Below are 12,878 nucleotides of genomic sequence, written 5' to 3'. Positions count from 1 at the left end.
TTTAACAAACAGGATTATTTGGTTTCTCATACAATCTCACACAATCATAAATATCTTTACATCAAATAACATATTTTTGTATTTTCACCCAAAATTAAAATGATTATTACAAGCAATAGATTATTTGAAAGAAGTAATACTGCATTAGAAAAATAATATGGAACTTCTTCGTTTCAATGTAACATATTAAATGATATTTAATATTAAATTATGTTGTTTATGTTAAACAAATATAAGTCAAATAAATATATATGTTGAATTAAGAGGAACTTTCTTCTGTATATAACTTTGACAATATTAAGTTTCCGACGTATGTTTACTCTCTAAGGATTTTTCAGGTCAGTTTAGCATATATACCTTATAAGTCCTGAATCTTTTTTTTAATATCTTTTATATGTAAATACAATATATATACAAACACACGTGCATATATATGCGTGTGCATTTAATACCATACCATATAACAAACATAGAAAAATACACACACACATATTTGTTTTTAATTTGCGTAAACTGCTACTTCGAAGAATGAAACATGTTAAATAAGAGAGGCAGCTAATTAGATTTATGCGCCGACTTTGTAAAAGTCTATCTTTCTTTAAATAAATTTTTACTATACCCGTTCACAAAGCGTTCGGCTAATTTCGGCTGGCGAGCCTTTTACAAATATAACGATGTTCATGTAATAGAAACATCCAAATTAGGTATCTTAACACAAATTAGGTACCTTAACAAGATATATGAGTAGAAAATTGTTATATACGTTAATATTTCTAAATTGGAAGAATTGAAGAAGCGTATGAGAATTTACATGTATACAAATGTAATCTATTAGAATACTATTTGCATATACGAACAATGTATATAACATTTTGTTTAAAATTGACTCTACTATGTTTTAAAGCTAGCCTTAATTCATAAAAAATTCCACTTAAGTAAAATTTCACAATTACAAGTCAACTAGATAAAAAGCCTGGAGACTTCTTGGATTCGTGTCAGCTATTTTATAATATAAAGACAAAAACGCAAGAGAAAACATAGATAAAGTGAAGTAAACTTTCAGATACGTATTTAGTATTCTCTATCACATTTTGCCATATTTTGGATCTGTCTTGATATTTAAGATAATAAATAAATGTTAATCTATTATTATTTTTTTATAGATATTTTCGTATGACCTTTCGTCGACAGTATTAACATAATTTGATTAAGTTTGTAAATTGCTATAAATTTAAAAGCTTCAGGCATACACAAAGTATTATATTAAAATTTATTAATTATTAATAACGTGATATATTAAATATCATGGCAGTTACTGGAATATGGATATGATATATAGTATAAGTAAAACGCGAAATATATATATGTGTATGTGTGTGGGTGCGCGTGTTTGCTTGTTCGTATATATGTGTGTGAGTGTGTGCGTGTGCTTGCGCATATATATATATATATATATGTGTGTGTGCATGTGTGTGTGTGTGCATGTGCATGCGTACGTGCGTGCGTGCGTGCGTGTATGTGCGCGTGTGAAAAATTACAAGCGAAAACAACACGTTTTGGTCGACAGTCAGAAATTAATATGTAACCAGCGGCTCCGTAGAGTTATAAATAAGAGAAAGCAACACTTTTTCAGCTCGTAAATGCGAGAAGGCGATATTATCGTTCGTAAATTCGATTTAAAATCGGGTGATTTTATTACTTTAGACTGCTACTGCTTCATATACCGCGACAAATGAAACGGAGGCGATAAGAAGTGTCGAAGAAACGACAAATATGACAACACGAGGTAACAAATACAGTATAGTTACGTCATGCAGTGGTCGTAGACTATATCGTAAAAAAGCTCGCATTAATTAGATAATGTAACCGCAACATTCCATTAAAGCCGAGACTGCCAGTTGTCTGATAAACACTGACCCGGCAGTGACCTGCGAGGAACCATGATACTACATGTACATAATTAATTAATGTTCTGCATCATTCGTACTTCGAGTAAAGATAAAAACGATAAAAACTGAAACCATTTATCCCACATCATTATGTCGATATATTGTAAACCAGACCCCCCGAAGTGACCTCGTCATGAAGCGATAATTGGAATGAAAAACACATCATTTAATTATTCAGGTAAATATTACGCGATACATATGATGATAGTTTGAAAAGTTTGATAGTTAGTAAAAAAGCAAGTAAAATACATTTTCTAGATAAAATCAATTTTATTTTTCAATATGTGACTATTATGCGGCATTATTGGATCGTTTGAAAAATTTGAAGAAAAAGCAGCTAAGATTGGTGTGCAAATGTGTTTTTTCAATAGGACAATGCGCTGTACATCGCCATACGTCGACTATTGCAATGGTAAAATTGTATGAATTGGGTTTCGAAATTAGTTATTGTCTTGCCCTTTTCCAAGTGGTCAATCATAATGTTTCTCTGAGAATCTCAAAAAATAGTGACATCACCTTCCCAGCCGACAAAATGGTCTTCGACATACTTTCACCAGTCATTGTCCATTTTGACTGCTGTTTGGACTCTGACGTGAAATGGTGGATCCCAATTTCGTCCACAATGACGAATCGACGCAAAAAATATTCTTCGAATTGCGATTAAATATCGCCAAACACTGCATTAAAATGTCAATTCGAGTGCGTTTATTATCGACAGTCAACAATCGCAATATTCATCGCGCAGACAGCTTTTTCAAAGTCAATTTTTCGTGTAGGATATCGTGTACCCATTTAAGTTGAGATGTCTATAGTAGCAATCTCACGCACATGCACTCGGCGGTCTCTTCCATCACGATACCATGGATTTTTTCAATGATTTTCTCCGTGGTAACTTCAATTAGGCGTCTGGGGCGCGATTCATGTTCTCCTCAGTGCATTTTCTACAGCCATATTTAAACTCATTTATCCAGAAATAAACAGTTTTCAATGCTGCTGGTGCAAAGTCTTCATGAACTTCATTCAACTCGGCTTTAATCTGCGCGGCGATTAACTTCTTCAAATAAAAATATTTATAGATGACATGGAATTCATTTTTTTTTCCATTGTTGTGGCAAATACGAAAGTAAGTTGATTTATTTAGGTGCATAGTGGTGCGCCACCTCCAGCGACGCACCACCTGGCCTGCGATGTGGCGTGCCGGACGCAAAGGAAGCCTGGATTCGTTCGTACGACCCGCCTTGCCGTCGGCGTATGTGTTGGGTGTTCCCCGTGGTTGGTAAGTAAGACCGGTGTCGTACCGCCGCTCTTCTGTAACCCACCATGCCGATGTTACGTCCACGATAGATAACTATATAGGGAAATTTGAAAGTAGTAAAATCAGTGACTTACGTGGACGGTCAACAGAGTGATGACTCCCGCTTTTAGGTCACTCTGCTTTTCACCGAGTTTACCTTGGGTCTTCGGAGTCTGGCGAAACGATCGATGAATCTGGTGAGAAATCAGAGCCGCTCGTTCTCCTGGCTCGGTCTCGGGCGTTCCGGCGCTGCGCGGAATGGTGCAGTCCGCGATTACAATTTCGATTTCGCAACGTTCGAGAAATGAGGGGTAGACTAAAATAATTGTTGTGTAACAGTCGGATTTTACGACTAATATATTCCAAACTATATAAGTACACAAGTACCAAAAGCTAATTACGAAAAAAGAATCACCTTCTCAACGAATGCGCGCGTTTTTATACGTTGCTTTGTCGCTGAGAGTGTCGTTTTTTGGTTGGCTGATGGAGTCGTTGGAGATGGAAGAAATTAATTCCATCGGTATGATGCCACCGCGTCGGTACTGAGTGGTGTTTGGATTTAAGGTTTCATGCTCCTGTTGTTTTGTTTATGTTAGCAGCGGGGTGCCTTATGCGCATTGAGATTACAATGGTTTCTCTTGTCTATAGTTGATTCCATCGATTTTAAGACTCTCTAACGACATGTCGTTTCTTTGGCGTTATAATTTTAATATTTAACATGCGCGAATATACATATGCGCACGTACTTACATCTAGTAACATAGGGATAAAATATCTATACCTGGTGAATATTTTAACATAGTGAATATTTGAAATCAGACAAGTCCGGCCTCCGATCTATACTAATATATTATTAATGTTTCAAGATAAGTCCGGACGTCACACTCTCAATGTTCCATTGTGCTGAGTGTTATATGACCTACAAGAACAGTCTTCACTTTCCAAAAACAGGCTCTACTAAGCATCACGCAACTAACTAAAATGCTTTGAGAGCCCCGAACGTTCCTACGGAACACTCCTATATAGCCGCGAGCGAGCTATCTCGCTCGCGGACTGATCAATCGGGCACCGCGCCGCCTCGCAGCGGACGCCGCTAACTGCAGCGGCGAAGATCCAGCGCGCGCGAGACTTTCTCGCCTGTCGCGCTACAACCGGCGGTCGAGCCTCGCTCGATCCAACAATCACATATGCTTAGAAATACGTTTTCTATGTATATTTTTTATACGTTTTTCATGTATATTTTTTATAACATATCTTTTCCAACATCGGAACGTTAATGTTCTTTTATCAATATTTATATCATTATCACACTAACTACACTTAATTATATTTGCTAAAACACCATGCTGAATCAAAAAATCTATTAATCCTCCATATTATATGTAAGGCATGCAAATTCTAATAGGTTCAACATTTTTTTGCATACGATTTTACATATAATATATAACTTTTGTGTCTTTTTTTGTTTCATTGCTTAAATTTCATACACTTTTCACATAATAATGTAAAATAGTGATTATTTGATTCTTCTGACGAAGAGGATTTTGTTGTAATACAACCACTATTGCAACTCATTGTAGATGAAAACGAAGAGTATAATATACAACTAAATATAGCAAATTTATTATTAATTTATAATATTATATACTCTACCGATCACAAATTTAAATAAATAACTAAATATAAAATAAATATAAATATAAAATCATAAAGATATCTTGCATCTTAAATTCATCCTTGTGGTATGTTTGGACATTTCTGCTGTGTATGTGTGTGTGATAGTATAATATTAACAATTTTTTTTAATGAAATAAAGAAGGTATTTCATATATTTCAATATAATGCAAACCATATACCTGACAGAGACTTTTCGTATAAATTTCCATTACGCTTACATGCACTTCCAAGCTACACTTATATGTACTGCACTGACCACACCACCTCCTGACTCAGTGCAACTGAACTGCCTGCACTACATGCTGTTGCACTGCGAAAACGAACCATAGAGATATTATAGGTAGAGGGGGTGAACTATACGGGCTCGTGTAAGTGGAAGCGTCGGTTGAATAGAAAGAGAAAGAAGGTGAATTTGACCTTTTCTCTCTCTCGCACACTCTTCTGATTGGCTGCGGCGACAGATATACTTCCTAGATATACTTCCACCTTAGGTAGGCGGGAGAGGGATAAGTGCAACAAGAAAAACAGAGCAGACAGCAGACAGTAGCTTTAAGGGGCAAAGCGGTAATATTAACTACACGTTAGTATCATACATTTTAAAATAAAAATTCAATAATACACATGCAGGATGCCCATAACTTCCATAGTTTGCAAGAAGTTCCACATTCCTGGTAACTCTACCAGTTTTCACAAATACGTACAACATAAATTAAATCTGACATTAATATTGTTTGAGAAAATTTTGGTTGTATTTCTGTATTTCTGTATAAATTAAATCTGACATTAATATTGTTTGAGAAAATTTTGGTTGTATTTCTGTTTATCAACTATACAATTATTTCACAAAATCCAGGTTTCCAAGTGACAATATACAAAGACAAAAATGGATGTCTGTATTTAGACTTTTATCCATCACAAAAAGTGCTACAATATGTGATGATCATTTTAATGATGATGCATTTCATCAAACAGATGGCTATACAAGAGTCAGACGATTGGTGCCAGGTACTATTCCTGTGAACAAGTCAGTGGATTCCATCAAAACAAATATTCAAGTGGAGACTAACACAACTATTTGTGATACAAGGACCAACTTAAACTTAGAAAAGTCTGAGTGTGTAAATATGCAAGTTGAGGAAAATCTAAAAGAAATTGGAACTGAACTCGATTCTTCTTCATTGTTGATGGTACACAAAGAAGTTGAACAAATCAAAGAAAGTGTCTGATTTAAATGCATCCATATTTTCACACGCTGATGTTAAAAACCAAGACAGTAATAGGTAACAATACTTTGATGTTTATTTAATGTAAAATTTGACGTATTTATGAAATTTTAACTCATTTATGTATTAATTTTTTTAGAAAACGTTCAGCAAGTGATGTTATTGAAGACATTCCTGTGAAAAAAAAAGATTGAAAGACAGTTCGAGCTTAGAATGTTCAAAAACAAAAATAAGATTCATGGATGGATATGTGACAAAATATTTGTGCAGAGAAGACTTTGTATCAAACGAAGCGTGGCAACGATTTTTGAGTTATAAAGTCTGCCAAGAACATCATATTGAGGCTCTCCAAAAAAAAATCAAGAGGCGAGAAAAAAATACTTAATTTACAAGAGATGATATCAAGTTTAAACAAAGAAGAGACTAAGTCTGCTGCAGAATTCATGAAGGTTTTTTAAATTTCTTTTTATACCAGCTGTGGAAGACACGATAAATTGTATTATCGAACATTGCTCACCTTTCCTTTACAGTATAATTATAAGCATTACATACATATGATCATGAAAATTAGATTTTTTCTCATACATAGTATACTTATTGTACATTTTTTACACTTTATACATTATGTTACTCGTATATGCGGTGTCGCCGCAGCCAATCAAAAGAATGTGCGAGAGAGAGAAGAGGTCAAATTCACCTTCTTTCTCTTTCTATTCAGCCGACGCCTTTTCAGTCGACTCCCCTCCTCTATCTATAATACCTCTATGAAACGAACAGCGTTGATGACGTCATAATGACGTCATTCTCGATAAAAAGAATGCTTTATTGTAAACTCCTTTCACTGATGTGCACTAGTGCAGAAAGTATTTCGAAAAAAAACAGACCTATATATGTCTTCGACCAGCTTCGCGTTTTGAAAAGACTGCCAGTGGCTAACCAACTAGTCGTATTAGTAACTCGAAATGGTCTAAAGTAACCATAAGATCTGTTCATTTTCGCTGCACCGCTGAACTAGTGCAATAAGTTGAAGTGAAAAAACATACTTGTCTCGCTTTAACTTATTGCATTATTTCAGCGGTGCAACGAAAACGAACAGACCTATAGTGTCTATAGGATGTCTATAGTAACCAAAATGGAATTTTGAATCGCATCTCAGAGTGGAATTTCCATAGAGATATAAGAATAGAGGGAACAAGGGATATATGCTACCTGTAAATGGAAGTGATAGAGGTCAAGAGAGAAATNTGTCCTATCTGTCTCTTTCTAGTTGAGCGCTGTGATTGGTTGTTACAATGAGCCGCCAAGACGACCACGCGACGTCAGGAGGGGAGAAAGCAGACTAAAATTTCGTTTTGTAAATATGCGTGCACATGTGTGTAGAATTAAAATTCGTTAAATATTCGAACGTTAACAAAATAATAATTGGACGCGATTTGTTTAAAAATGAGGCATTGTTTGAAATGCAAGGCGGAGTCTTATCCTGGATGTAACCGCAGTTTTCACTCGTAAGAAAGTACAAATACGTAACCTCAAATAATTATATGTTAATTTTTCCTACATTAAAAAAAATATGTAAATGTGTAGGCTACCGAAGGATATAGATATAAGGCGTAAATGATTGAATATACTTCAACTACCTTTGTATTTTGAAGTGAAAACAGCATATATTTGCAGTGATCATTTTAGCAATGACAGTTTCTTTGAATTGGATGGACAAAAATGTATAGCTATATCGTCGTTGGCGCGGCAGCCAATCTCAGCGCGTGACTAGAAAGAGACAGATAGGACATTCGGCATCCATCTCTCTCTTTGCCTCTATGACTTCCACTTACAGGCTTGTTCCCTCTATTCTCATATCTCTATAGAAATTTCCGAACGCAATCGTAGAAAAAATGATAGAGAGAGAGAGAAATAGTAAGCGATTATAATAAAAGAGATAGACCAGTTTTGAGTTATCGCTTCATTACGGTACGGCGTAATAAACAACATTATGTTCGGTGTGATATCAAAAATTCGATATTTCTCATCTATGGTCCTGCCAGCACCAAATATCAATCCGCCAATTTTATATACAGGTGTAAGTATTTTTTATGTATATATGTACGTAAAAATGGATGAGTAATTATTTGAAAGTGGTTATACAAAGAGATAGATAAATGTAACCTTCTTCCTAAACAAATTTTTAATGAAGATATATTTTTTGGATACAATTAATCGAACTATAAGAACAAATTTTGCCAGTATCTTAAAAATCATTGAAAATACAACAGAATTATAGATGGCAGGTGTAATATGGATTTGTTAGTGATTTATATATATTTTAGATATTTTATATAATTGAAACTTATATCTTGCACAGTGACACAGTGAGATTATAACATTATAATATTATTGTTAGTTGATGTTTACTGAATGCAAAATCTGTTGGGATTGTTATGAGTTATTCATAATACATATTACTTTTTATATAGGAATTATACTTAGTTAAGATTAAAGCAGGGAGGGAGCTGTAAGGGAGAGGGAAGCCTTACTATTCCATTATGATACAGCAGAGTTGTGTAGAATAGGCAGTATAACATTAAATATTACTTATATTTGGAAACAGTTATATAATTATTATAATGTTATATAGTTTTCTATTACAAAATATTAATATTAACAAATGTATCTTCTGCTTAAATCTTTTGCCTCACTAAATTAATTATTCTATCATATACTAAAATTATACATTCCAAAAAGATTAGCAAAGGCTTCTATGCAAGGCTTGTACCTTGACAACTTAGTTTTCTATTGCAGAATATTAATATTAACAAATGTATCTTCCGCTTAAATCTTTTGCCTCATTAAAATAATGATTCTATCATATACTAAAATTATACATTCCAAAATGATTAGCAAAGGCCCCTATGCAAGGCTTGTACCTCGACAACTCATCGTTGAGATATTTATTTATATATTCTGTTGCATCTATAAACTCATATCTGCACATTGAATATATTTATAAATATAAATATGGCAAAATATTTAAGCAAACAATCACATTTACATGACATTTAAATCTGCTGAAAAAAATCTGTTGTGTCATGTTGTGTCATGGAGTAGTAAGGCTTTCCTTTCCTTTGCAGCCTCTCCCTGCTTTAAGCTTAACCTAATCCTAATGTTAACCCAACTCACACATAATTGTGAGATATTCATAGTATCTTTCAATAAATGTCAGTTCTCTCTCTCTCTCTCTCTCTCTCTCTCTCTCTCTCTCTCTCTCTCTCTCTCACCACTCCACCAATATGATAAATTTCTTAATCACACAATCATCTTTTTTTTTAATTGTTTTGTTAATAACTATGTAAGAAAGTCCGACGGCTGAAACTTTTTGTATATTATTCAGCATACTTTTCTTAATGATATACCAAGGTCAAGGTTATCAGAAAAGAATTTGTTAAATATTATATTATATATATACATATATTTACTATATTTTTTAATGTTTGAATTTTTTAATGTTCAATAATGTAAGTAGAAAACGCAAGACCGAGACTGTCGTTACAATCTTTTATTTAGTTTCGCTTAATGTGTATCTCTTGATATTTTTGGCGATAGAACATAAGAGTTTCGTTTTGTTACAGATTTTCATCAATAATGAGTGGCACAAATCCAAGGATAAGAAAACGTTTCCTACTTTTAATCCCACTACGGGCAAAGCGATAGCTGAAGTACAAGAGAGCGACAGTACAGATATCGATGCAGCGGTACAGGCTGCTTCAAAAGCTTTCAAATTAGGTTCCCCGTGGAGAACCATGGATGCTTCTCAAAGAGGAACTCTTTTGCACAGATTGGCTGATTTAATGGAACGTGATCGTATATACCTTGCGGTAAAATATACAAAATATTGATGATACTATTGTATTACTGAAAAACTACAGTATATATTATTGAATTCTCTGGAATATGTACTTGTTTGTGCGATGAAATTTAAGCGAAATCGGTGCATGGAAAATCTGATAATTCCTTCGTTAGCTGTTACAATTTATTCACTCCCAGCATCATAAATGATATTTTAGTGGAAGATATTTTTACTGTAATTACTATTGGAAATGGAATTTACATTGGTCTATAAATAACAAGCGATACAAATAAACTTGCCGATTAAAATATCTATGAAATTTTTTGAAATTCAGTCTTTGGAAACCTTTAATAATGGCAAGCCTTATTCAACTGCATGCGACTTCGACGTGACTGCTAGTATTAAGACATTGAGATATTACGCTGGATGGGCTGATAAATACCACGGAAAAGTTATACCGGCGGACGGGAACATCTTTGCATATACTAGACACGAGCCAGTAGGAGTGTGCGGTCAAATTATTCCGTGGAATTTTCCAATATTGATGATGGCTTGGAAATTAGGACCGGCTTTAGCTACAGGTAAAAAAAAAACATGAATTTGCACGTTAAATTTTTTACAAAATTTTGTTGTATTTATTTTTTTACCTCTTGATGCAATTAAAATTTAAATATATTTCAGGGAACGTTGTCGTTCTGAAACCTGCGGAACAAACTCCGTTAACGGCACTTTACATCGCACAATTGACGAAGGAAGCCGGATTTCCCAGTGGAGTAGTTAATGTTGTTCCTGGTTACGGTAAAGCTGGTGCCGCATTAGTAACTCATGATAAAGTCAACAAAATTGCATTTACGGGCTCCACGGAAGTCGGGAAATTGGTGCAACAAAATACTGCGAATAATTTAAAGAGAATCACACTGGAGTTAGGCGGAAAATCGCCTAATATCATTTTGAAAGATGCCGATTTAGATTATGCGGTAGAAAGAGCACACTTCGGATTGTTTTTCAACATGGTAATTTACTTAAATTAGTTTTACACATATGCTATATTCATTTTGAATAAATTAAATAATATCGGGTTCAGAGATTTACAATCAAATGAAAGTATAGAAAGGTGCGACACCAACAATCTGCGCTCGGCTCTCACAGGCCTTTCTACATTTTCACTTTAAACAAGTTTGCTTTTGCATCACCAATTTAATGTATTCTCTACTTATCTCTCGTAAATCTGTGATCAAGGGTCAATGCTGTTGCGCAGGATCTAGAACTTTCGTTCAGGATAGTATTTACGACGAGTTCGTAGAAAAGAGCGTGCGTCGCGCGAAACTTAAGAACGTGGGGGATCCGTTTGATTTGAAAACGGAACAAGGTCCTCAGGTATATTTAGATTCATATCATGTTACATTGTATAAATCAATTAATTTACACAATCGTAATAAGTATGTATCACATTTTTAAATAGATCGACCAGGAACAATTAAATAAAATTATGTCTATGATAGACTCTGGTAAGAACGAAGGTGCCACCTTGGTATCAGGTGGAGAACGTATCGGCAATGAAGGATATTTTGTGGCGCCAACAGTATTTGCGGATGTCCAAGACGAGATGACTATAGCTAAAGAAGAAGTGAGTAGTAAAACTATATTTAATCATTAAGTATATTTGCAGAATTTAATATTGATAAGTTAGTGTAACAAGAAAGTAGTAAATTAATCTTTTAAAACACTGATTTTTGTGAAAGATTTATGGATTTTATAAATGTTTTTTATTTATAAAATCCATGTGAAATCAATGTTTCAAAAGATTGATTTAATGTTTCTTGCTTGGTTAATTAATAATATTAAGTTTCTGTAAGAGTAATTTTTAATAAATTACTTATAAAGCCTGTAATGTTTTTATCCGTCCCAGATATTCGGTCCTGTTCAGCAAATCTTGAAGTTCAGCGATTTGGATGAAGTCATTGAACGTGCTAATAATACCGATTATGGATTAGCCGCTGCAATCTTCACAAAAGATATCGATAAAGCGAATTATTTAGTACAAAGTCTTCGTGCTGGTACCGTATGGTATGTTGTTCGGGAATATATTAAAGAGTAATGTAAAACAAAATTCAAAATAACCTCATTTGTTGCTATATTAATTCTTACAGGGTCAATACATATAATGTTTTGGCACCTCAAGTATCATTTGGCGGCTACAAAATGTCCGGGCACGGCAGAGAACTCGGAGAATACGGTCTTGAAGCATACACAGAAATAAAAAGCGTAATTGTCAAAACAAATAATAAAAATACATGAGGTATCTTCTTGATGCATAATTATGCATAAATACTTTTATACATAATATACATACACAATATACACAAATAATAATTATATATAACCACTTCTTATTTTAATATAAATTAATATCATAATAAATATGAATATTATTTGTATAAGTTTAACATACAGTTAATAAAGAACGATTTTGCAATATTTTGTTGACTCTTAACTATGACGTAGAAATGTGTTAGATTGTTCTGAAAGTTCATTTCAAATTTCGCACGTCCTCCGTGTTACTACGGTAAGAGCGAGGACGCTCCGGATATGGAGTTAAAGCGAGAGTTGCATGCTTAGGATTGGAGATAAAAATCAATTAAGAATGCGCGATAAAAGCTTAAAAAAATATAACAACTTTTTGATATATATATTCGTCGATTTAAAAAAAAATAAAACTGATGTTTTGCCTAATAATTTCAACATAAATCATAAACAAATTTTTGGAGAAATTACATAAAATGTATACATTTTTATATCTATCAATGGAGCTCGATAAATCTCAGATAATCGAAAACACTCATGATCACATATCAGTGTTAGTGACCAAATATATTAATATCTTTTGTAAATGT

At 33.8% G+C, this 12,878-nt stretch overlaps 1 protein-coding gene and 2 long non-coding RNA genes across 4 annotated transcripts; 2 read left to right on the top strand and 1 right to left on the bottom strand.

Moving 5' to 3' along the window:
- Positions 1–2,205: 2,205 nt before the first annotated feature.
- LOC106749141 lies at positions 2,206–4,326 on the bottom strand. Of its 2 annotated transcripts, none has more exons than XR_001374817.1 (4): positions 4,025–4,326; positions 3,659–3,933; positions 3,339–3,559; positions 2,206–3,257 (listed from the first exon to the last, which is right to left on the bottom strand). It is a non-coding gene; the product is annotated as an uncharacterized LOC106749141 (long non-coding RNA). The 2 variants fall into 2 exon arrangements; XR_001374816.1 differs by having other exon boundaries at positions 3,659–3,916.
- Positions 4,327–5,427: 1,101 nt separating this feature from the next.
- On the top strand, positions 5,428–6,502 carry LOC106749142. The gene is made up of 3 exons (XR_001374818.1): positions 5,428–5,500; positions 5,774–6,200; positions 6,283–6,502. It is a non-coding gene; the product is annotated as an uncharacterized LOC106749142 (long non-coding RNA).
- Positions 6,503–8,133: 1,631 nt separating this feature from the next.
- Positions 8,134–12,462, top strand: LOC106749146 (aldehyde dehydrogenase, mitochondrial). Its single transcript, XM_014628302.1, has 8 exons — positions 8,134–8,220; positions 9,767–10,012; positions 10,319–10,565; positions 10,666–10,997; positions 11,224–11,361; positions 11,447–11,611; positions 11,894–12,051; positions 12,135–12,462. The coding sequence occupies exons 1-8, from the start codon at positions 8,134–8,136 to the stop codon at positions 12,280–12,282; spliced, it is 1,521 nt and encodes a 506-aa protein (XP_014483788.1). The 3' UTR covers positions 12,283–12,462.
- The last annotated feature ends 416 nt before the right edge of the window (positions 12,463–12,878 follow it).

Source organism: Dinoponera quadriceps, unplaced genomic scaffold (assembly GCF_001313825.1).
Source record: "Dinoponera quadriceps isolate SergipeBrazil2010 unplaced genomic scaffold, ASM131382v1 scaffold3415, whole genome shotgun sequence".
NCBI classification, from domain to species: Eukaryota; Metazoa; Arthropoda; class Insecta; order Hymenoptera; family Formicidae; genus Dinoponera; species Dinoponera quadriceps.
This window is presented reverse-complemented; position numbering and strand designations above follow the sequence as displayed.